This window comes from Miniopterus schreibersii, assembly GCF_964146895.1.
Source record: "Miniopterus schreibersii genome assembly, chromosome: 1".
Lineage (NCBI taxonomy): Eukaryota > Metazoa > Chordata > Mammalia > Chiroptera > Miniopteridae > Miniopterus > Miniopterus schreibersii.
Window position 1 is genome coordinate 121,011,391 of NC_138101.1, and position 26,235 is coordinate 121,037,625.

The following is a 26,235-nucleotide window of genomic DNA, read 5'->3' on the forward strand; positions in this document are numbered from 1 at the left end:
AGAGAGAGACATCACATCTATTGGCTGCCTCCTGTATGCCCCCTACTGGTAATCGAGCCTGCAACCCGGGCACATGCCCTGAAGGGGAATCGAACTGGGGACCTCTTGGTTCATGGGTCAACGCTCAACTACCGAACTATGCTGGCCGGGCAGAAAAATAGGATTTCTTATACACTGCTGGTGGATGGTGAATTATATTGGTCACTTTAGAGAGCCATTTGGCAATGCTTACTGAAGTTGAAGAAGCTTCCACCCTGTGGCTCAGTTCCACTCCCCGGTGTGTCCCCTAGAGGTACTGTCCCACCTGAGCCCAGCAGACACGAAGGTGACTGCACTGCTGCTGCAGGTAATTATGAAAAAGGAGAAGCAACCTAACTCTCTTCATAGAAGACTGGAGAAAGAAATTGCTCTATTTATATGAATAAATCTTGATTAAAAGGACACAAAGGTGCAAAAGTACAGCATGAGGCTGTGTATGTAGATTCACAAATTCACAAAATAATAGTAAATGTGATTTATATTTAGTGAAATACAAAAATACAAATGGGAAAGATTCACATCAACTTCAGGTTACTCTGGAGCAAGGGGGAGAAAGAGAAAGGGAATGGGTGGTACATGAACAGTTTGATTCTTACCAAAAAACAACAAAGGAAGGTGTGTATTAAGTAAACAGAATCCATTTTAAATCCCAGTGGTAAGGCAGAGAGAAAATGCATCTTGGAAAATGTCCTCAACACACTCAAGATGAAGAGAAATATAATTCTACTTCTGACCGAAAGACGACTGCTAATGGGGACAAGTGTCATTCTTCAATCAGTGTCTGAACAAATCAGGAAATTTCTCCCAGGATGATGCTGTGAAAATGTCAATATCGACCAGATGTCAAGTATATGCCTTACAAACACTCTCTGCTGGGATAAGCAGCAATAACTATCTTTAAAAGAGAGCTTTAAAAGCTCTTTTAAGCTATCTTTAAAAGGGATTAACAGGGTGAAGACACAAGGGCTTCATCCTTCAGGTCCCAGCTGAAATGTGACCTTTTGAGTCAAGGCCCCCCGAGTTTGTTAACCAGTGATTTTTAAGTAATAATGTCTACTGATCATCTAGACCATACACTCAACAAGGGTAGAGATCCCAGTTCTCTTGTTTATGGTTGGCACGTAATATAGGCAGCACAGATGTGCAGTTCATGAAAGGATAAGCCTGAGATACTCTTTTTCTTTGCTTGTGACTTGACTTGAAAGGACGAAAAAAAGAATTCTTCAGTAAATAACCACAGGTCTTGAAGTACACTGAGCCCTGAAGTTCATTTCAGGTTTGATTTAACAGTAAGATCTAGCAGGGTTCATCAACTAATGCACCTCAAATGAAATCTTTAAATTAAAAGTAAAGGAATACAATAGTGCACACAATAATGTGGTTATTGATGAAATTAGAATACCCTACTGAATTATGTATGCAGGAGACTGCAGGGCAGTCAGCTGGTCAAGCTGGGTAAAAGCTGACCACGATGACCATCGAGTGTAAGTGCAGATCTTTGTATGGGGCTGTCACTTTCAGATGGTTTTTGTAATGAAAAGGGCCCCAAAGACCCATAAAATTGATTCCCAGTCATATTTATTTCATTCTATAGGCTCACTTCTGAAAATCTGGACAAAGATTACTGAACCATAGAATTTCTGAACTGGAAGAGACTTTAAACTTTAGCCAAGCCATCCTGTGTTTGTTTTGTTTTCAAGAGAAGGTAATGTTTCAAGATCTTAAATAGCAGAGTCAGGAGCAAATCCACATCCTACAATGCTCCTTTCACTGTCCCCAAACTGGTGGGACTTTGAGGTTTGAACAATCTTGTTTAATCACAGCGATTCTCAAATATTTGAGGCCAGAGTCGTCTGGAGGAAAGAACATCCTTGTCTTCCTTTGTTCGGTGTTTACTACAATGGCATCTCTGTCTCAAACAAAGTGGCTTCAGTAGTTTCTCAAATTAAATAGTTAATTTTAATTTGCTTCAATTTAAGAAAGCACACAGCAGAGCTCATTTATCATATAGCTATTAGGAACATGATGGACACTTTCCTTTGGTTAGATGAGTTATAACACACGTTTGTCTAACTGTTTTGTATATTTCAAGGGAATAAATGATATCTGCTAAATATTAAGATCTGGGCAACAGCAAACTCTGATGTAATGGTGCCTTATTATTTACCCTTTTTTTTTGGCAGAGATGTTTCAAAATCAGAGATTTATAGAAATTCTATTTGGAAGGCATCTTGGAAATAGTACAACTCATTTATTTTATAGATCAGTAACTGAGGCTCAAGTGGAATAAAATTTAAAAGAATGGGAATCATCAGCTCAAATAGTTATTAGGCAAGTGGCACAAAGCTGCACGCACCCTAACGCTCCTCTTTGCAAAGCACTGCCTCGCAAAATACATCTGTTTCTATCTATTCTTTATATAAATGAAGTGAGAAAGTACTGAGTTTTTCTCTCAGATTTTAAAGCTAGAGTTTCCTGGTATACGAATTTTCCAAGTCATTCTCTGAGGTACTGAGATCACCCACTAACCAGAGTCTGGAAATAATAGCCACAGTGCCAGAGTGAGCTAGGGCACATTCAAGAAGTTCAGGTGCCATCCTGTCCCTCACAACCACCCCAATTCAGAGATGGCCGTGACTGGAAGAAGAATGAGTCAGGAGAGCAGTGGTGGTGATGGCATCTCTACACTCACTCCATCCCTGCCACCGCTGGGGTGAAGATGCTGAGCATTAAGGACAAGGCTGATGCCTCGGAGGAAGGATTTGTTTTCTGTTCGCTTTTAATGGTGGGAAGTCCCTTCTAACTGAGATCAGCTCTAGGAAAATTTTGGGCTTGCATTTTAAGGCTGATTATAAAAAAGTTCTCAAACATGCCTTTGATACTCTCTCTTTGAGGCACAAAGTTGCTATGACGATGTTTTAAAAACACATGGAGGATAGGACAGCGATGTATCAAGTCCTGAAATGGCAAAAACAGGAAATGGCACATTAAACCTGCTTATGGATTTTATTATCGGGTTTATTTAAATCAAAATCCCACAATGCAATTATGCTTTAACCTTTTGAAGATGATTTCTCTCTGGTATGAATAAATGCATGATAAACTATACCGTCCATATTGCACACTGCGTAGGCTCCTCTTTGATAATTAACAATAATCAACGCTTTCAGACCCCCCACTGAATACAAATTGGGTTTATATGGGGATCCCCTTGATATTTTTAATTGTCAACATCTGTACCATCCTTGACTGCTGTGCACCATTTGGTTTGTCTGTTGCTGTTGTCTCTTCAAGTCTTCAAACTTATATTCTACCTGCTTGAATGTCAGCCGCATCCTTCCTACTTGTCATGGAGAAGCTGCGTGCTATCTTAATTGTGTCCTGCATATATCAATGCAGTGGAGTGGAGTTTTGGTTTTTAAGAAACCACCTTTTTCAGCGAAGGTAAATTGCCTGCCTGATTCCCTCCACCTCTCCTTCCCGTATTTATTAATCGTTAGTTCTGTGAGTGGCACTGTTTCACGTGCCAAGGAATATACAAAGCAAACACGGAACACAGGCTCCGCCCACAGGAGCTTACATTCTTGTTGGGAAGACAAGATGTCTAAACACAGCTAGGATGACCATGTATCTTGATCTGGCCATGACAGTTCAAAATGAGTTTTCCCAGTGAAATGATTAACAGCATCATTTTCACTCTCTGAGGAATCCTGGTTTGGGAAACAAATGATATAGTCATCCTCCACATAAGCCACCAATAGCAAAGCAAAGGGTTAATCAAGATTTATTGCCGGACTATATAAAGGTAACATGTACCATAGGAATTTGGAGAAAGGGGAAATCAATGCAGGCTAGGACATCTGGAGAAGATCTCATGGTAGAGGTGATGAGACTTGGGCTGGACCATAAAGAATGAGTTAGATTTGTCTACAAAGAAAGGTGAGCATTGTAGCCCCGGGGAACACAGCATAACCACGTCTCAAATGAGTATGTGATGCTTGAGGAATTAGTGCCAACACTGGGCTGGTTCACGGGGTGGAAGCACTGGGAAATACAGTTGCAAGGAAAGAGAAACCAAGTTATGGGAAGTTTGGAAAAGGCCCAAGTTTGAACTGGATTTAGTAGGCAAAGAGGAGTTAAGTAGAAAAAGGTCACAAAATTTTGTTTTACAAATGTTACTTGGCTTAGTATACAGTATGGAAGGGGAACGTGAAGGGCAGGGAGGATATTTAGAGTATTTTATGGTGATGGATGTTAACCAGATGTACTGTGGTGATCATTTTGCAATACATACAAATACCAAATCACGTTATACACCTGAAACTAATGTAATGTTTTAAGTCAATTACATCTCAAAACAGAAAACCAGTGTTTTGCAGAACTTCAAGGACGAGGCGATGCACAGCTGGACTAGGATGATGTGAGAGAAGCTGAAGAGTAATGAATGAGCAAGGACGGACGCAAACTGACAGGGCCGGGTTGCCAAGCGGGCTTAGTGGTAAAGGGGAAAAAAGGCACGGATGCTGATTCTGAGATTTCAAATTTGCGAAGCAGGAGAATGCTGGTGTGTCTGTCAAAAATAACATGGCTGCAGGGTGGTGTTAGTGTCAGAAGCCCCATGCCACCTTTCAGGTGACACACTGTGTGTGTGGAGAAGAGGCCAGAGCAGGCCCCAAGCCCTGTATAAGTTGGAATGTCCTGTATGCCTTCGTCCCCACTGTCAACTATCTCACTTGCTCCTCACTTCTGTCCACATTTCTATTAGGATTTGTCCCCACTTAGCTGTTCCTAACAAGCTGATTTAAAACAGTGCAGGTGGTGATAAAGAGGTGTGGGGAAGGATCTACTTAAAATAACCAATACTGGATTTACTCTGTGCCAAAGGGCAAGGCTGATGAGGGATGCTAACTAAGGGTTCTGAGTAATACCAGGAGTTGACCATGGAGAGGTGTCAAAATCTAACCAAGAGCCAGATGCAAGAAAGAACCTGGAAACACAGTCAACGTAACAGAAGATTTGACTGCAGGGAGCAGTTGGTGGGAAGACCTAATTCCAAGGAGCAGCACCTCTCTCTTCTAGGTGCTTTTAACAGGATAGATGTAGCCATGCTTGCTCTTATACAAAGATGCCTTAAAGGCAGCCAAATCGAAGCAGCTGTCAGTTCAATATTAAATGAAGGCCTATGGATTTTTAAGGGGTTTCCTTAATGGAAGCTGGCATATATCCTTACTTTTTCGTGTGGGTTCACCATTAGCCCATAGTACTTCAGTAACTAAAAACATTCCCTGATCATTTGCTTATTCAGCTTTAGGGCAAAAATATAAGCAAAGTTCAGTTTTTGAGTCTCTCAGATTTTTGACGCATACCTTGTATGAGATAGTCAATATCTGTTCATGGAATTGAAACATTTGCCAGATTACTGGTACCAACTATAGGTCCAGGAGAAAAGCTATGAAGAATGTAATTTGGCCAATTCTAGATGTATTATGCAATTCTGCTTCCCTGCAATGAAAAAGAAAATAGGAGAGATGTGGCATTACCTTAAGATGCTGGTGAGCATCTTAGATCAGCCAGATAATTCAGAGATTTAGAGATAAAGGTGATGGGCTGTGAGAAAACACTGCTTTCTATGTTCATGGTCATGGCTAGCCCATATGGTGCCATTGTGCAAGTCAGAAAGGTGTCCCTTCCTCAGGACATTTTGCTGGAATCTACCAGAAAACTGTCATAATAAACATGCAGACCAACAATGTCAACAACAGGAAGGGTGCCCGTAATGTTATTCAATGCACAGTGAGGCCGGCCCTGTCTGTGCTACCGGACGTCTCTCTTTGGACAGAAAGCTGTTTTATCAACCCTGATGGTGGTGTTAAAACGCAGGTTTTGTAAGAATTCAGTAACTGAGAGTTAGTTGAATCCTTGCAAATTAATCCACAACTGGTTCCCATCCATTATATGACAGGCTAAAGAAAGATCAAGAAAAGCCACAACCTTAACAAATTTCTCCACATTTCCATTTGCTCCTTATGTACCAAGAAGATGGATCTATAACTTTGAGGAAGATAAGATTCCTTTTCTGGGCTTAGGGAAAGCCAGTGACAAAGCAGGGACAGTCTTTCGACTCGCTGTGGCCTCAACCCCAAGGGTTCTGATTCATTAGGTCTGGGATGGGGCCTAGGAAGCTTTCTGAGCAACATTAGGCAGCACAGCTCTGGTTGAAAACCCCTGGGTGGAAACAGTATTTGAGTTCATTTCATTGGTATTTATATTCACAAAGTTAAACATCTGAAGGTAAATAGGTTGCTGAGGACTCAAGCTCCATCACTTAGAATTGAAACAGTTCTGGAGGCAAAAGGCTTTCACTCAATGCTTTATTTAATTTAAGCTTCAGTAAACTTACTGTGTGGCTAAGCTTTTCCATTTTCTTTGCATTTGATACACTGTTCATCCTTCAAGATCTAGTTCCTTGAAGTCTTCTCCTAGAGGGACTTACATCCTCTGTGCTTTCCCCTTCCATTCCGGATTGGGCATCTGACCTTTCTTTCTTTCTGCCTCAGAGTACGCTTCTGTATTGCGGCTCACTGCTTATGTGTCTACAGAACGCACATTCCTTAAGGTCAGAGGCCATGTCCCACTCATCTTTATGTCACCGGTTCCTGACTCATGGTCGGCAGTCAATGGTGGTGCTGTGAACAGAAATTTCATGCCTGCTGCGGATCTGTAAGTTTGCAAGGTCAATGAAAATACTGCAGACACTTTGGTGTTTTCATGACTCATCCAGTACCGGAAAAGCAGCAAAGACCATGTCTTCTGTATCACACTGTTTGGTGAAGAAACTTGGTTTCAAATATGCAACCAGGGAGACTGGCTGGCCTAGAGGGGAGACTACATTTTTTCAAGGCTGTAATGATAAGGCCATAAGGAGAACAACACAGCATTTGTTTGGTGATCCGTCCATTTGAGTCGTGCTGATGTCTGGAACGCCTTCCTTCCAGCTTGGTGAACTAGTCAGTTACCTGTCAAGACCTGGAGAGGCTCTGCAGGCATGGCTGAAACAAGGACCCTTTGCGACACGACAGAAAAAATCATTTTAAGCCCCAGAGGTTCAAAGGATGAGGGCCACTGACACATGCTATCTTCCCATTGTTCCAGGAGAGAAGTAGGGCAGCCTTCAGAAAACGGGGCGCCCTTAAGGAACAGCGTAAGGAACAGTTTCACAGGAGGGCTGTCGCATGTTGCCCGTGTAGATCGTGACTCGTGAGGATGGGCTGTTAGGACCAGGGGCTGGGTAGCACTGCTTCTCAAGGTCTGAAAACCACCTGTGTCAGTCACCTGCAGTTGCCTGTTCAAAAGTCAGATTTCTGGCACCACCCTGTACCTATGAAACCACTCTCTGAGGATGCGACCCACAAATCTGAGTTTTGAACCAATACCTCAGGTAATGCTGATGCTCACTAGACTATGAGAACTCCTGTGAAGGAACTGAACATATGCTCTCAGAGAGAATGGCCAGGGTTCAACACCACCTGTCACTGGGCCGCATAAAAAGTGGAAAGACAAAAATCACCACCATCACTAGGTAACAGTCACAGAGCGGAGACACGAGCTATGTATCTGATGTTGTCATATGGTTGTTATATATTATTTTGTTGTTACATATTGTGCAGTTCTATCCTGTGTTAAGTTGATCTAACATGTAAAAATATGAACAGATAAGCTGACAATGATTATTCATCTTCCAAAAGGATTTTTGAATTAAAGTATTCATCAGTGGGTTCCAACTGCCAAAAATTAAACTAGAATTTAATGTACATCCTTTGGAAGACTACTTACATGCAGCGTGGCTTCCAAGCTCTTTCTTTGTGGTTCTAGGTCTCCTTCCTGAGGGAAGGGGTCACACTTCTGTTTCCTCCCTAGCATGATGGGACTGATTCTCACTGGCTTCAAGGGAAGACGTGCCCTTGTAGCTAGTGAATAAACTAAGGCATGGCTGTACTCTACCCCACATTCACGTCCAGTATGCTTTGCATACACAACTGACTGGTTGTTTTAAATAAGTAGTATGATGGTCTTCCAGTGGAACTTCTAAAGAATCCAAAATGTTAAATTTTAAGATAGAAATTTAAAATTGGGATACCTTTCTCTCTTTCTTTTCAAATACTCCCCATAAAAGGAATGAAACATGTTAGACAGTGGCTTTGGGGTCAGAGAGGCCTGGGGTTAAATGCTGGCTCTACCACTTACTAGCTGTTTAAGTTAATTTAAGTAAGTTTAATTTCTCATAGCTTTAGTTTCCTCTCCTGGAAGTGAAAATAAAATCAATATTGTAAGGATATTCAAATGCAAGCTGATGTTTCAGCCTCGTACATAGAGTTCTGAGAAAACCCAGAAGTTACTATCAAGAAATAACAAATCAGATATAAATTACATCCCAATCAAATTAATTTAAGTCTATGTGAGATAAAATAGAAAACAGCTATTCACTTTTCTTGATTAAATCCAAGGAAATGAACAATGATAGGCAGTAAAAACAGAAAAGGAAAGGTATTCTAAAATGACAAATATGGACCCTGCAAGTCTTGAGAGTTGCTGAAATGAGATGAGAGGTTTTGGTGGTCAGTTCAGCAGAGCTCATGACAGGGGGATGTCCGATATAGTCAGGGCTTTCTAATCTTGGAAGATTTTGGAGTACCACCAACCAAGGAGTGTTCCCTCCCAGAGCTGTTCTGACCCCTGGTGTCTACCTGGGCAGACCATCACACTGACACTTGCAGGAGCAGTGTGTCCTGCAAGTGTGTCTTGCCCAGAGCAAAATGAAGAGTGGCTGGCTAGCTCTTGCACTTGACAAGCATATGTGATTTCCTTTGAATGTAAGAGGATTCAAGAAACCAGTTTAGTTTGACACTAATAAAACTTTCTCAGCTTTAGTTTATGATGCTGAACTAAAAATCGTAACCCAGGTCCTAAAAATGGCTTTGCTGTAACTATTTTCTACAGAGGATTCAGAGATCCAATGATTCCATCAGTATTTAGATGGCTCTCACTCAGTCAAACTCATGGTCTCCTGGTGTATATCACGAATCAGATGGTCTTCAGCAGGTACAGCATGAAGTGAGTACACATAACTGGGCACTAGCTTCGACTCTGTTCTGGCTGTAAAATCAATTCCAAATTAAATCCAAGATGCTAAACTATCCTCAGCACCAAGACCTCAGACTCCACTTAATAAGAGCACACGTTGCTTCTTCCCAGTTGAACTCAAAGTGTTCAAGTGTGTTTCTAATTGTGATCCTTAGGTCATACCTATAAATGAACTTTTAATGAATTACCAGTAACTGTTAGCCACCATAAAACAGATGAGACTATGAAAAATGTGATCCCTACAAAGAAGATTATATTTTATTTTCAAGATACTGTCATTGGGAATATTAATGATCACTACAGAGAGCTCTGTATTTATTGCACAATAAACTCTTTTCTTTTTCAGTCTATTTCTATTTATAAGCATTTTATAGCTTTATACCCACCTTTTTTTCCCAATGCTGTCTTAGCAAACCTAATCACTGTGAACCAAAACCTAGCCTCCACTGTTATTTTTACTTCTAAAATTTTATAAAATCTATTAGTCTTCATATATTCCTAGGTTGTAGAATGTTTCACATCAATACAGTATTGGTGCACTATGTCAAAGGACAGAGTAAGACTGAATAATTAGTAGTTACAAAATCTTTTCAAAGTATGTGGCAGACAGCGGTAGTAATGTGAGTGGCCTTGCCACTGTTATGTAGAAAGAAACTATTTTATCACTTTCCCAGTTTGCTCAGATTCAAAAGACCTGGGATAGGGAAATACATTTTTCTTTTTATCTCTACTAATAGCAAGAAAAACTGAATATAGTTATTCTAAAAGACCTTCAATTAATAGCTATTTCCAAAAATCACTTTATACTGCAATATGTAGATTAATAAACTTTTAAAGTATAATAGGTAAAGGAAAAAAGTATTAGGGACTTAAGAGAAGTGTATTCAAATTTATATTCAATTTTTGTTTCCATTTCTTTTTTTGCTTTCATGACATTTTATTAACTGGTAGAAATTTATAACAATGTTTTGATGTTGATCGTTACAAATGAGTTGGAAGAAGACATAAGGATCTATGTTGAGTACTAGACCCATTAGGTCAATAAATTAAGGCCAAAGTCAAGATGAAAAATAAAAACCTATGTCTATTCACTCACCCAATGTATATTTTCAGAAACCCTACTCTGTACAAAGCTCTCAGTAAAGTGTAACAAGCAATAAAAGATATTTAAGACAAAGCTTGTCCTCAAGATGATTCCAAGAAATTATCAAAATCCATCAGGTGAGAATGCTAGCTGATCAGTACAAAGAGAACATTCTAATAAGAAAGACAAACCTGATAGATACTACATTCATACTTTAAATAAAGATTGTAGGAAAATACACAGTAACCTCTGCAGGGTGAAATTATGGAGGCTTTTCCACTTTCTACACTTTTTTTTATGGTTTGGAATTTTTACAAGCATGTATTATTTTTGTAATCAGGAAAAAGACAAAATAAAAATGTCTATGAATAAATACTATAAGGAAACAAGGAAACAAATATTTGTTGACTTCGGTTGTTGGTGGCTTATGGGTAGATTTCTGTTTCATAGTTACTTTGTTGTTCTAAAAGAATTTTAATGAAGATTTAATTCAACAATATAAGAAGTGCATAGAAACTTTAAGTTCTTTGATTTACATAATCAGTTTTATTATCCATTGGGAGCAGTAACTTCGCAGCCATATTTATTTCTAGCTAAAGAGTAGGGCTGTGAAGAAAATTAAGGCATCTTCTCTACTTCTGTTTGTAACATACGTTTTCAAACTACTGTATGACGTCCAGTCTAGATTGGAAACCGCAGAGTAAACCCATATTAGTCTACTTGTAATGATGTATTTCATTACTATCTATTATTAGGGTAACTCTTGTTATTAAATTGGAACATGGTCATTTATGGTTCCCCAATTTCCAAATGCTTTCATAATCTTAATATACTGTAATGAAAAAAAGAAAATTAAAACAAATCCAGGCCACATTTCAGTGTGTTTGAAAGCCTCAGCAGTGAAAAGCACCACCAGCCGTGACCTTCATGTTTCCGGCAGGCCCAGCCACACTAAATCGAAATAGGACCCTTCTTCACTTCAGCAAGTCCTAGTTACACCACTGACCATTTTTCAAGTTCCATAATCTTGTTTTTAGTGTCACTTCAGGCTGAATTATTCTTTTCAGAAATGACACCGACTGTGATATCTCTAGCTTTTTTTTACTTAGTACAACTCAACTGTCACTTTTAAGTGAAAGAAATTCTGTTGGAGAATGAAAAATTTTCTGTTAATGAAGGCTTATGTCCTTCTGGCCATGAACAAAGTGTGTCTGGAACTTGCTGAATCCATTTAAAAAAAGTAGTACTTTGTAAAGTTAATTGTGGGTTTTAAAGTATCCTTTAATTAATTTACTCACTTTGCAGAATAACGGGCACAGGGGTGGGGAGGGTGGGTTTCTGCATCCAGTCCCAGGCCACAAGCCAAAAGTGCAGGAACTGAGGCAGTGAGCCTAGTATTCATTAAAGCCTGATGCACAATTTCATTTTCATGGTAGTTGTATTTAATGTTGATAATTTATTTACATTAAAAAAAAATATATATATCTTTATTGATTTCAGAGAGGAAGGGAGAGGGAGAGAGAAACATCAGTGCTGAGAGAGTCATTGATCGGTTGCCTCCTGCATGACCCCTGCTGGGGATCCAGCCCGAAACCCGGACATGTGCCCTGATGGGGAATCGAACCTCAGATCTCCTGAATCATAAGTTGATGCTCAACCACTGAGCCACGCCGGGCCGGGCTCATTTACATTCTTAAAAAAAATAAGTTATAAACTTCTATTACCTAAAATAACATTTATCAGAGATCTAAGTAGGAAATAGGTCTAGGATGTGGAACTGGATGTAAATGGATATCTACTCATACATGCACCTGCATGGCTATTGTAACGCAGTGAAATTCAAACACATGTCCATAGGCATTAAAGGGAAGACACCCATGTCTTCTTTGCATGTAACTGGCATGCCTCCATGTCAAAACACCAGGAAAGCAGAGGAGACCAGGAGTGTGCGGAGATGGACAGGGTTTGGTTTCACAGTGGGTTCACTTACATTTAAAATGTCTTTAGGAGCAATGACCTTCTAAAAACAACTTCTGACCTTTGGAGAAAACTGTTTTTACTTTCTTTTCAAAAAAAGCGTCATAGCTTTATTCTTATTTGCAATTAAAAATTTAAGTTGAAATCATATTTGATGAAGTTCTTAGTTAGAAATTACTGAGAGGAAAAATACCTTCATTTAAAAAATCAGTTAAGATAACAACTTCTTTTTGGTTCTGCAGCAGATTAAACTAGCTCTTAAATTATGATTTTAACAGACGAACATCACCTTGAATTACCAAATTCTAGTGGTATTTGGGGTGGTGAGTTACAGAGCTCACACTCAAAAACCATGCCAGTGGGTAAAGTGCCAATGGGCCATTAAATGAGCCTCTACTTAGTCTACTACAATTTCAGCTGCATCTTTGTGGAATGAAGCAAAGCTCAACAAAGAACCCATAAAATGAAATGATGCAGACCAACCTTTTATTGCACCCACAATATTTTGGTCTAGTCCTTTCCGGTTGTCATTGAGTCCTCTTTTCCTCTTCCCATTGGGTAAGGAGTTAGCCAAAGTCTTGTCATCAAAAAATGCACACACCAGTTTTCTAAACAGAAGGCTTCCTGAGCGAGTGTAGTTTGACAATATAGAGTCCAGCTGAGATTTAGGCATAAACACATCAAAGCCTTCAGCAAGTTGCACTTCTGGCTACCAAAAGAACATAAATATTTTATTAAAAGCAAGATTTGAAGCATTTGACTTTGGGCATATGTGCAACAAAAAACATTACTAGCTATTACAATGTCCATAGCCTATGAACCACACAGTCTCAGCTTTGTGTGCCAGTATTTGCAATTTACAAAACCAATTACTAGTTATAATTCACAAAACGAGATGCTTCAATTTCAATATTAAGTCTTGTCAAAAGCAATGGAAAGGAGGACACTGAAAAAGTGTTCTTGTCTTTAGAAATAGTCAAGGGAAAGCTGGGCGATCACGAAATCATAACTCTAGAGCTACAGGGGACTTGAGACTTCTGGGTGAAACACCCTCATTTTTTAAGTGAAGGAATTCAGACCCAAATGACTTAAATATAATTTAAATATACTCAGTGCATTACAGTTGACAGATCACTTTCTCCTACATTAAACAATGTGATTTCATTTGCTTAAGGACACAAATAAGGGGCTCTCCTACAGGTCCCATGCTCTTTGTACTAGGCCAGTAGTTTTTAGCTGCAGAACTGTATTATTTTTCTCCAATGAAAACTCATGCAAACTAATACACGAAATAAATATAAAGGATGGACAGGTTCCTCAGGCAGTTTAAATCCCCTTGACCCCTACTTTGGAGAGGAATCTGAAGCTATAACCCAGGGCACCAATGGAAAACCAATGTACCAGCCACACTGCTTCCCTGTCAGGGATTTCATGACTGGGACACCGGATCAGAAGAACTATAAGGTGCCTTCCAACTTGGACTCGAACTCATATGCTCCGACACTAATAATACATGCTCTGTCATCACATAATGTTTACAACTCGCCCTTTCATTTTTTCACCAGTTCACATCATTTCCTTTTCAAAGCCTTTCCTAGCTCCTTCCTTCCCAAGGAGGTGGCTGTGCGCTCTTTGTCACTGCTAATTATGTGACCTGCTTATTATGATTGCATTTATTACAATGTATTATAATTATTTATTAGATTGCAATCCTTCCTGATGCCTGGAACTCTGACTTTGTATCTCTAGGGCCTGGCACATAGCAGGCACTTAAAAAATTCTTGTCCAATAGATAGAAACTCAGTCATAATCTAAACTCTTAAGTCATTTACTGTTGATTGTAACATGACTTTAAAATAATAACTTTAATATGAAGAAATGCAACTAGTAAACTTCCATTTAAAAAAAGCTCAGAAGGAAACCTTACTTAAGATGTATTATAAAAGCTTATTCTCAGTTAAACTTTACTTAAGTAAGATGTATTATAAAAGCTTATTCTCAGTTATCATATTTATCACTTTGCAAACCTGGCACTACTTTCAATTTTTCTAAATCACATTAGAAACGTGAGAATTCAGGATTAGTTTTTCTCCTGGAGAGAAAAATAGGAATTAGTATTTTTGTTTGTCCTATTGCTTTTCAAAATGCCTATCATATTATGGTCAGAGTAAAGAGAGCTCAGAGAAGGGCTTAAATTATTCAGATGATGTGGGAAGGAGTTTGGGCCTGGCCCCTTCCAAATGGAATTCCCAACTGGATTGTCCAGAGTGACATCTCATTTCTCCGCTTCGCTCTGCCATTCAACGTTTGGTCTCTGAATGCTTGGCATTTATCACTATGAAAACAGTGCTGTCCGACTGTTTCCCGGCTTTTGCATCTCGCTTCTGGTAAAGGTCGGCAGAGGAGGCTGATGGGAGCTGGGGGCTGGACCCCTCACTCCTAGAGCAGAAGCTGGCACACCCCAGGCACTCGGTGATTCAATGTAGAAGTATTAGAACTGAGAGAATTGTACCAACATAATCTCAGATGAAGTTTTGTTCATAACCAGAATTTTATTTGCACATTCTATAGCTGCATTTAGACCTTTTTATTCTAAATGAACTGATTGCAGATTTTTGCTAAGTGCTTCTGTATCTTTTGAAAGTCATGAAAAAAAGAATACTTGTCTACTTTGAGAAACAGCTACTCACAGCTATTTGAGAGTCTAGGGAGAAACAGAAGCTCTTAAATTGCAAGAGAGGGAAAGGAAAGATACCGACTTGTCTCATTTACATACCTACCTCTGTTGGATTCTGATACTATCTCACAGGATCTGACCACTTAGCCACCAAGTACTGAGACTCCCAGAACCTCCCCTGGGACTCACCTTGTAGGACTCGGTCCCCTGACCTGAACTAGCCACAAGGCAGAACTAACCACTCCCTTCTTCACGCACAGTATTTTCTATGAACGACATTTACGGCCCTTTCCACACTGGATTCATCTAGCTGGGAGTTTGTGTTTCTCATAAGAATGAGCACTCTTTTGTATTCATAGTGCCAACCCCTGAGTTAGTGCCTGATAGATATTTGTCAGAATACACAAAATGCTATGTAGAAATTCATTTAACTTGACTAGTACTGATTTAGTGATTTTTTATCCCTGTATAAATGAGGAAGTAGGTTTGAAAGTCTGAGTGACGTGGTTCAGTATCCCAGCCTTCTCATAACAGTAGCTGCGCTGACACAGAGCAGAGAACACTGACCTGCCTGAATCAATACATATTTACTGAGCATCCTTCGTGTGTACAGAGTTTAAAGTTGGGCTCAGTAGATGAGACATATACACAAACACCTACCATACACAGTAGAAAGTGATACATGCTACATATAAGAGAGGTGCAGAGCATTAGGCAGCATTTGACTGGTGAGGGGTACAGGGGTGCAGGAGGGGACAGGACAGCATTTCGTCAGGGCCTTGGGGGAGGGTTTAGGAGACAGAGATGCAGTTGCTGTTTCTGGCCTCTGTTGTGAGTCCTAAAACTAAATATCTGGACATTTATGTGGCACCAAGAGACTCCCTGTGAGATCATAATGGTATTTTGATTTCTGAGACACTATTCCCAAACAGAAGTTGTCAGTGCTTCCTGTTCCACTTTCTATTGGCGGAAAAATATTATTTTGAAGCATTCTTTCCAGATCAGGGAGCATGAACTCGCTGTTATGCGCCCCTTATAAGAAAGTCAGCTTTATTAGTTGAGGCAGCAGCCAGCCAGCAGCAGCCAGAGCAAAGGTGATGAATCTCTGCCCCCTTGCTCTTCAGGTCCTTTCTCTTACGCGGATTTCTTAGCTGGTGATGAATGGGCACTAACATTATATCTACGATGTGCCACAAAGCAAACCAATTTCTTAAAAAAATAAAAGAGGGCAGCTTCACTTTCTGAGACATAAAGAAAAGATAACAGGTTAACTAATCTCCAATTTTCATATGAAACCTTTTTATTTCCTCCATTTTAGAAGTATAACCACAGTGGATTACCAACATCTAATGATCCTCACCTTTGTACATATATTTAAAAACAGGATAAAACTCTTTAATTGTAACTTTGAATCTCTTTTTTGTTTACTGTCTCTAGTATAAATGAGGTCTCTCTGCTTACTAATCATGGCTATGACAGAAACCACCATTCCAAATGAATATCCTTTTAAAAACTAGACTTCCTTTGACAGAATCACTATTTGATACTCGAGTGAAGACAGATAGCTGGTACACTAATTTTAAGATTCTATTGATTACTGAACTAATAATGTATTCAATAAATTCTACTGAATACTTAAGATCTTTGAATGATGACATCCAAAGTATGGGGCAGAATTGTGAGGGGGTTTTGTGTTTTTTAAATCTTCTTTTCATAAACTGGAAATACACCTAATATACTGATAAAAAAAATACTAAGTGAGAATAGAGAATCAATGTACATAATAGTATTGTGAACAGAAAGACTAAATTCCCAGCCTTTAGACATTCTTATAAATTCTGTTATATGTTTTTGGTCCAAAATCAGTTAGTTTTACTCAACAAAATCCTGCCTCTTCATTCAGTTTTCTTCTAGGTTTCAGTCTTGAGCCAGTCTGAAACTTGACTAGATAGCCTGCCAAGTATACAAACTATTGTGTCTAATTTATTAGTTTACAATTGAAAATCTGGGACTACTGCCCAATATGAATATTCATGCACATATAGCCTTTTGCATGTCTTACTAAAATTTGGTATTGATAATACCTCATATAAAAAGCCTGTGTCAGAACTGTTCCCTCTGTGATTAACTTGTATCATCTCTTTCAAATTGTTTCACATACTTTTCTTTAGATTATACAGGGGAGTCACATGATATTCTCATAGGGACTTAGGGGAGAAAATTTTTAATTTACCTGGCTAGAGGGTCTCCTACCCATGCTAGGTTTTGACCCAAACTACAGTTGGCCCTTAAAAATGTGCTGGGTAGGGGTGCCGACCCCCCACACAGTAAAAAATCCACATATAACTTTTGACTCTCCTAGAATTTAACTATACAGTTGTTTCTCAGTACCTGAGGGGTACTGGTTCCAAGATCCCTTGTGGATACCAAAACTAACAGATGCTCATGTCCCGTGTAAAATGGCACAGAACAATACATATACGGCAGACCCTTCACATCCTCGGACTCCCAACCATAGATCAAAAACAGTACAGATATTTATGAGAAAATCCACACGTAAGTTGACCCGTGTACCACCTTTGAGCACAGGTAGTCATTATCAGTGTTCTGCCTGCTATCATCTACGGCCCCACATGCGTGCTTAGGTTTGTGTTTGTGCAGATATACAAATTTGTATTTGGGTGACTCTAAAAGTCATAGCATAAAAGAGATAACTTAATACATTGTGAATTTTTAAAAATGTACAGTTGTGTTTTTTTTTACCTAAAAAAGCAATAAAGCTTAAGTTTCATGTGTCATTTTTCATTGCTTCTAGCTCTAATCTTTCTCCTGTGCTCCAAATATCTAATGAACATTCTGAGATACTAAGCTTACTTTTACGTCCCATCCAGAGCTGAAGGCTACTTCTGCTCTCTTTCCCTCTCAGTTAAAGAAGTCAGGACCATCTAGTAACCAACCTAGTTTTTTCTAAGATAGAAATTGGGGGCTACTTCCTACTGAGTTACCAGGTCTTCTGTGTGGGTACCTCCTAAATGTCTCTCATGTTCTCCCTCCAGGGTCACTGCTCCTGTATAGACCCTCCCAATCTCCTGCCTGGCTGACTGTAATTACCTTCCTCTGGTCTCTTTGTATCTAGTATCTTCTCTGCATCTGTCACCTACAACGCTGTTCCAGTTTCCATTCTAAAACACAGGTGTGATTATTCCTCTACTGGAAACTTGCAATGGTTCCCTAGTGTCGGTGAGATAAAGGCCAAGGGCATCGGCAAGCCTTTATATAGCGCTCACTATCTGACTCCACCTGACTTTTACATCATCTGCCACCACTTGCCCAATCCTACAACTTTGGCCCTACTCCTCCCAATGCCGGGTACTTCTCAGAGTCCATCTTCAAATACACAATTCCCATCTGTATGTATGTATGTATATGTGTGTATATATGTGTGTGTGTGTGTATATATATATATATATATATATATATATATCTCCAATTACATTTTCTCCAATCTGTTTTATAGAAAGATTCCTTTAAGATTATTATATAAATTGTTTTCTCCTCTAGACTTCCACCAAATTTTAAAGGGCTCAGGGCTAAGAAATAATAAGACTAAAAGGCACCTAAGTTTGGATGCCTTAGCACTGATGGTCCCATCATCTAAGGAAGTCAATCTCCTCCACCAGGGACTCCGCAGCCCAGCCTCATGAATGCCAGTGGACAGAATTTCTTTATCCACTGATGGGACTCATTGAACAGTTCTCTAGGTGCAGTGGGTTTCTGTTGAACAGATGAATCAAATGGCTATCAGCTGGGTAATGTAAAGAGAATATCCATATATAGTTTTTGCTTTTCTTTAAAAATATGTTATTTTTCCATCAAGGTAATAAGCACCTGAGTTTCATGGACAATTCTGAATGCACATTATTAAATTTAATCACTTGTGTTAGCAAAAAATAATCATGAATAAAAAGCAAATTATATTTATTTGGTATATAAATAAAATTATAATACTGATATTGATAAAGAGAAAAAATTCTACTTCACTAATGTACATAAGGCCTTTATCAGCTAGTCCTCAATTTATCTCTGAAGTACATTTGGAGCTTAAACATTTAAAAGGAGAAGTTTCAGTTATTAGAATTAGATCAACCCATTCAAGCACTGATTTATACAACTCACGTGATTGATCTTGATGCATCAATGCCTATCAGAAAAGGATACTAAGAAAAATATAAAAGTATTAAGAAAACTGCTTATGATTGAATGTACTCTGTGTTATGGAATATGTACCTCTGTTTCCAAATATGTTATCTACATGAATTTTGAAACCAGAGCCTTAGTTTCAATAACAATATGATCTAATCGAAGGAGCTGACTGGTCCAGAGTAGAAAGTTATCATTATTAATGATGTTTTTAAATTAAGTTTTAATGGACAATTAAATGAACTTCTTAACAATTATAGCATGTGTTCAAAGATAAAAAACTAAAACAAGCCCTCGGCACTGAGGACTGAATAAAAGTTTGAATGATTTTCTACTCTAAAAAAGTCACACAATAATTACTTTTGTTACCTCCTTTTATTAAAGACCTCAAGTGTATACATGATAGCAAACTGTCTTCCTGTGCAATGTGAAAGGGAACACTTTTAAAAACAACAATTTATTTCTTATTTAAAAATCAGGGCTAAACTCCAATGCCATATAGGCCTGTGGGAGTTCTCAGCAGGATTCTCATTCTATGCAATCTGATAACAGATCACTCATTCTTGTTTATTTTAAGAACTCTCCCAATAAGTTGGGGTTCACAACATCAGTGTACTTAGATATTGTAAAGAGAGTATGCAATTGCATATATAGCATACTATTAACAAAATTAGTTTATAGTTATTGAATATAAACTGGCAAGTCAGATGGATATCTTAGATATCATCCAACAGCTGGATCTGCAACAATATTCTGGCTATAATATTAAAATAGAAAAACCTTTGCAGAGCGTTAACCTATCATTACACAGAGTAAATGACACGGCACTGCAGCCTAATTAGCAGTGTACCTTGCATCTATAAAACAGAATTAGCACTACTGCTCCTTTTTTATTATTAGTTTGTGTTTCTAGAAAGGTGTGACCTTCTCTCTAAGGTTTGGTTCATTTATGTCCATGTACAAAGGATTTAATTATGTTCTTTTAGCTCTCTACACTGAGGAAATTGAAAATGACTACTTCAAAATTAAAAATGTTAAAGAGATTACTTACTCCATCACCCTTCTTTCAGAGATACAGAATAGAAACATGTTTAAATAAATAAGGCATAAGATTTTCAGAAGAGAAAATTCTAGGGAAGGAAATTATTCATCGTCTTCCTTTCCTCTTTCCAACGTGTATTCTGCAAGTTTTTCCAGAGTTAAGGGGAAAGTGTAATAATACGATAAAATTCCTGACAGTTGTATCACATTAGTGTCAGCAGCCAGAAAACATGAACTTACATCTGAGGAAGGTGATTCCAGAACAATGCCAAATCCTAGGACGCGGTTCTCCCCAGCGGAGGTGCGCTCAGCTGCCTGGAGGGCAGGCTGCTCTGAGGCCACAGCCGTCTTCTTCTCAGTCTCTAACACACTGGGCTTCTGTTTCACAGTAAGAGGTTCAACAGTCTTTGGGGGCACTTTTTTCTTTTTATTTCTCTTGCGTGAGACGGCAGTTCGCTGGGAGCATATAAGGGAAATTGGGGGTTGTTGTCTGTTTTGGGTTCCAACTGTGAACAATAAACAAAAATATGGTACAGGCACTTGTGTCCAACTTAGGAAAACGTATCACCTGTCTATGTGCATGCTCCACTAGCTGAGGCTGTGATGGGGCTCACTCGGGGACGAAGCGCAGCACCATAAAACAGAGCGCGCGGGACCTGAATTCACCACATGCAGGCTCTGGAGCACTTTAAAGTCCTACAGGCAGAAACACACCCAAGAGAGAACCCTGCTGCAGGCGCTGGTGAATAACTGGATTGTACTGCTACTGCCAGGTTCAATGGAAGAAAAGGATGCTGAGCTTCGAGGAAACATCTGAGCATGATTTTACAAATCGTATGATGTTGTATCAATGAGAACTCCGGAACTTAAACTGTGGTGTAGGTGTCCACGCTTTCTGGTGAGCCAGTCTCAGGAATATTCCAATTGTCATTTGGGGTTAAACTGATCAGCGGCTAGTACTGAAATGGACAGAGACTGGACAAGGACGGTCACTTGGCTAAGATTGAGCAAACGAATCTGTCTGGAATGACACCGGTATGTGTGTACCAGGAGGGACGTGGGCAAAGCCTGCTAGTCACTGGTCAGGTCCCATAACTCCTTCCTCACAAACCAACACTGTCCACACATCAAGATCTCCGCAGCACTACGCTGCTGGCTCAGACCTGGCCACTTCTCCATACCTCGTTTTATGCGGCTGAAAAATAGAAATAATAGAGTTCTACACGAGTGAAGTAAATGAGTAAAATCCAGAAACAGTTTGTGTTCCAAAGACAAAAAGCACTAAACAAGTACTAATACTGAAAATATACTTAAAGAAACAAGGTGGGAATTATAATTTTTACAGGTGCACTTTGAGAAGTAATGTTTGTTAACCATTTAAAAATACTCTCATGGAAAGTTTAATAGAAAAATATGAAATTCTCATGTGTTAATACTGCTTACTAAATGTGACCATAGGATATGCCTGCCTTTTTATAGAAACACACCTATAAATATGTCAAATGAAAACTGAAGATCTTTAAATACAGAAAATGTGGATCATTTCCTATCAGTTTACAAATAAAGAATATTTATACTTTAAACTTGATATTTTCATCTCCAGCTTGGAAAGAAATTTATAACTAAGTGTTAGAAACAAACTACTTGCACTGCACATAAACTGAAAGGTTTTTAATCACCCATGCAGTAATTCATCGAGCTCACTGGTTCCTCGACCCTGGCTGTACATTACAATCACCCTGGAGCTTGAAAAAATGTCAGTGCCTCAGCCTCACCCCAGACTAATTGAATCGGAATTTCCAGGGGTGGTGCCCAGGCACTGAGATTTTTCTAAAGGTCCTCAAGTAATTCCAGTGTAGAGGCTGGAGTGGAGGACTTTTTTCTGTTCTCTCCAAATTGTTCCCAAAGTCAAGTGGACGACTGAAGCAATTATCAAGATAGTCTAGAACACACGCCTCTCTAAGCCTCATTATTCTAAATTACAAGTGAAAATGTTTTTGGTTTCAAGAACACAGGGACTATCTGAGTTTTCTTCTCCTTTTGCAAGTCTAGACACAGCTGAAGTTTCTTGCATCCAGATCTTATCGCTTGATCCTACTACCTTAAAGTAAAGGTAAAACTTTCTAAATATATATAATTTAAATCTGAGTCTTACAGGCAATAAACCCTACCCACACAACACAAATTCTTTTTGTTTGTTTGTTAATCCTCACCTGAAGATATTTTTTCTATTAAATTTTAGAGAGAGTGGAAGGCAGGGAGGGAGGGGGAGAGAGAGAAACATCCATTTGAGAGAGAGACATGGATTGGTTGTCTCCCACACGTGCTCTGACGGGGGCCGGGGATCGAACCTGCAACCCAGGTACGTGCCCTTGAGCAGGAATTGGACCTCAGACCCTCAGTGTGTGGGCTGATGCTCTAACCACTGAATCACACCAGGCAGGGCACTCCTCTTACTTTCATGTGATCTTGGGTAACTGAGATGTCTTAAGTATTGAGCTTTTTAATATCAAAACCACGTCATTAAATATAAAAACTTTACTAGAATTCACTAAAAGACACCACGTACAACTTCTGAACAATGGCCTTTGTGAATACCTTTAGAATGAAAGGAGGGGAATGCTATTCACACATGATTGTGCTGTTTCCTGTGTTAGGCCAAGGTCAAGGAGCAGTTTTCCCTGACAAGAGGAAAAGCTTAATCAAATGATCAATTATTTTTGGTACCTGTAACAAAAAAGTTCTCTTCCCCCTCCAATTGTGAAGATTAGAAAACAGCTGCCATCAACAATATTTAGACTTCCAGACTTCTATGAAGGGCTCTGTGGTCTTTATAACAACACTAATGAAATAGCTCACGCTCATGCCATGCCTTACAGGGTTCATTTACCATCTCATTCTCCTTTGAAAACAACCCTGAGAGTGAGATGTCAGTACTCCAGAGACAGAGGAGAAATCTGAGGCTCAGAGAAGTTGCACAGGTGTAAGAGGAGAAACTGAACTCTGACTCGAAACTGCAAATGCAGTGCTCCACTCTCCTACGACCTAACAGGACAAAAAAGGCATCATGTAAATTAAGACGACAAAACGTGTCTTTGAGCTTCTATGTCCTGCATGTTAGGAAGAAAAGCCACCAGCAGCACCTATGCTTCCTAAAGGGCTCCTCCACATCTACACAAATGCGTGACTTCCCCACTGTCAAGCCAAGCCCCAAAGGGACTCGTACAGGAGTGGAGGTCGTCAAGATGCAGGCAGCCCCCAAACTGAGCACCTCAAGGGACCAGATAGGCAGCCTCATTTTCTTTCCTGATCAGAACCTCTTTGTCGATTCACATCTGGATTAGCTGAAGAACTTTGCCCACCTTCATGTATAACTGTCAAAATATAATGAGCTCACATTTGTGAGGTGCTGGGAGATCCGGGGGTGAGGTATACAGAGCACATGTACACAAGTATAGTAGTATTATTAAAAATAAAAATTTCGTTATTTTCTAAAGGGAAATAGGTTGGAGAAAAAGCTGAGAAAATGGACACTTGAAAAATCATATAAAGACAACACAGAGGGAAGGACTCAACAATAGAAGCATAATAAACATCCCAACTGAAGATGTCAGATATGCATGAAGAATCAGGGGGCTCGATCTGATGTGTAAGCATTGTACCTGCTTGAATTTGCATTAATTTCCGCATGGTCTTGAGCTCTTGGAGAATGGCCTGCAATGTTGACTGGCAGTTACAAGTACAGCAGTTTGATCCAACTGAAGAATTCACCACTGGAAGCTCTCCTAAGCATGAAAGAAAAGAATGACATACTCCAAACAACACCAAAATTATAAAGAGAGAAAAAAAAGGTATCTTGATGGGACTTTGAAGCCTGTGCAATTATGAGACTGTGCCTAAGGAAAATGTACCCAATAATTCTCACAACTTAAATTTGGGGGTCTGACTTGATCTAATTATCCAGGCTTCTGTATTATAAGGTGCGTGCTGTTGCACCAGGTGGTGGAGTCTGCATGAATGTCTGCACACAATGCACTGTCACAGCAGGCCTCTCTATCGCCACACCGGGTCATCTCAGATAACAATAGCTTAAAAACTCACTAGAAACATGCTCGTGCTCTTTTGTACAAAAAACTAGCTCGAGAACAGCTTTACAAAAAAACTGGTAGCTGCACCTATTATAAGAGTTCGTATTAAGAATTAAATGGGTCTAACTATTAAAAAATAGTTTTAATATTAAGCATGTTATTTCAAAAATTAAGAACTGTCAACACACTGAAACTTCTAGGGTACTCTCTGAGTGTGGTGTGCGTGGGGTGGGGAAGAGTGGGAGAGCAGGGTATGGTGGACACATCTGAACTTGATGGGTTAGAGGGTGTTGATGTGCTCGGTTTTCTCCAACTTAATAAAGGCAATGTTCCTGTATCTTTTTTCCATTCCCATTTCTTAGATTTCCCTCATTTTAGTCTCTTTTTAACTGTTTAAATCCAATACATTTTCCTTAAAATAACTATTCTATAGTTTCCCTTACAAGTAAAGACAATCTTCCTACCGCCCTTAGAATAAAATGGAGCATTTGGAAAATCACTGATTCAGTGGCGTTCCCTCTGCATCAGTATCCAACCCACTACCATAAAATGGACAGTATAAGACTGTTGCCACAGGTTTTTTTCATAGGTGGAAGAGGTAACTTCTTAGGTTTTGGTCCAGTTATATCTTTTATTATACATTATATGTAATTTATTATTTTTAAAATTTATCTTTATTGTTGAAAGTATTACAGATGTTCCCCTTTCCCCCCCATTGACCCTCTCCTCCCCATTCCTGGCCCCACTCCAGACCTTCACTGCACTATTGTCTGTGTCCACGGTTATGCATATATGCATCTAAGTTCCCAGCTTAATCTCTCTCCCCCTTCTTGTAATTTAAGTCCCATGTGGTACTATAGAAAAATTCACCACAGCAAAAGCACGAAATACTTAAAGATAACTTAATGTTTGGATTAGCACAATTATTTACATTCTCAGTTGTAGCAAACTGAGATGCTATAACACCTTGAGATTGCAAATAATTTCAATGAAATACCAGCCACAGTTATATATAACAATGTGAAAACAAATACAAAAGAGATCTATTTTCAAATGAATATGAGGGAATTTATGTTTGTAGCTTTTAACATAACATTTTCCAAAGTAAATGCACCTTCCTTGTGTACTGGAAACAGAACTCTGTTCACCCGAAACCTATTCGTGTGGGGTGTACTAACTCTCTCCACACCTGAGCGCATCTTACGTCTCCTTTCTTTCACGGCTGGAGGATCGGGAGGGCCTTGTAGAATATTCCTAGTCACTATTCTAAGAGCTGTCTCTATCCTTTTTAGAGGATAAAGCAACTCTTTTCAGCGTGTTATAAATCATTTTCTAATTTGAAAGAGAACTGCCTTTTTATTTTTATAGAGGAGTCTTTCAAGAGCCATCTCCCTCCAACCTGGAAGCATGCCAGCCTGTGAATTCGATACTGACTTATGTAATATTGAGGGAAAGAGAAGACACCAGTACATCTCTTGGGGTCCCTTGCTGTCTCATCAGCAGTGTCTCAGGATGGCTTTTCATGCTCCTGGACTGGTTACTGGAAATTGTGTTTTAAAAACAACAATCAGCCCTAGCTGGTGTTGCACAGTGGTTAGAGCACTGGCCTGAGCACTGGAGGCCACGGATTCAATTCCCCATCAAGGGCATGTACCTGGGTTGCAGGTTCGATCCCATATGGGAGGCAACTAATCAATGGGTCCCTCTTACACGTGAATATCTCTCTCTCTCTCTCTCCCTCCCTCCCTCCCCCATACCCCCTTCCATTTGCTCTAAAAATCAATGGAAAAAATATCCTCGGTGAGGATTAACAAAAACAAACAAACACAAAACAACAATCAAAATAGTTCTCTTAATCTTAAGGATAATAAATGGGAAAAAAACCCTTTACTTTTCAAGGAAACTAAAAATGCATTCTTACTTTTTTCTTATTCTCTTTGTGTGAACTATAGAGCTGCACATCTAGATGTAATTTGTAGAACAAGTAA

General features: G+C 39.3%; 1 protein-coding gene across 4 annotated transcripts in view; it reads right to left on the bottom strand.

The window, feature by feature from the left end:
* Positions 1 to 26,235, bottom strand: part of BEND7 (BEN domain containing 7) — a 79,348-nt gene that overhangs the window by 24,380 nt on the left and 28,733 nt on the right. For all 4 annotated transcript variants that reach the window (XM_081156542.1, XM_081156541.1, XM_081156543.1 and 1 more), the window contains exons 4-6: positions 23,822 to 23,944; positions 20,400 to 20,665; positions 12,725 to 12,950 (exon numbers count right to left, since the gene is read on the bottom strand). In XM_081156542.1, coding sequence (XP_081012668.1) covers positions 12,725 to 12,950; positions 20,400 to 20,665; positions 23,822 to 23,944 — 615 coding nt within the window. The remainder of the gene's footprint in view (positions 1 to 12,724; positions 12,951 to 20,399; positions 20,666 to 23,821; positions 23,945 to 26,235) is intronic.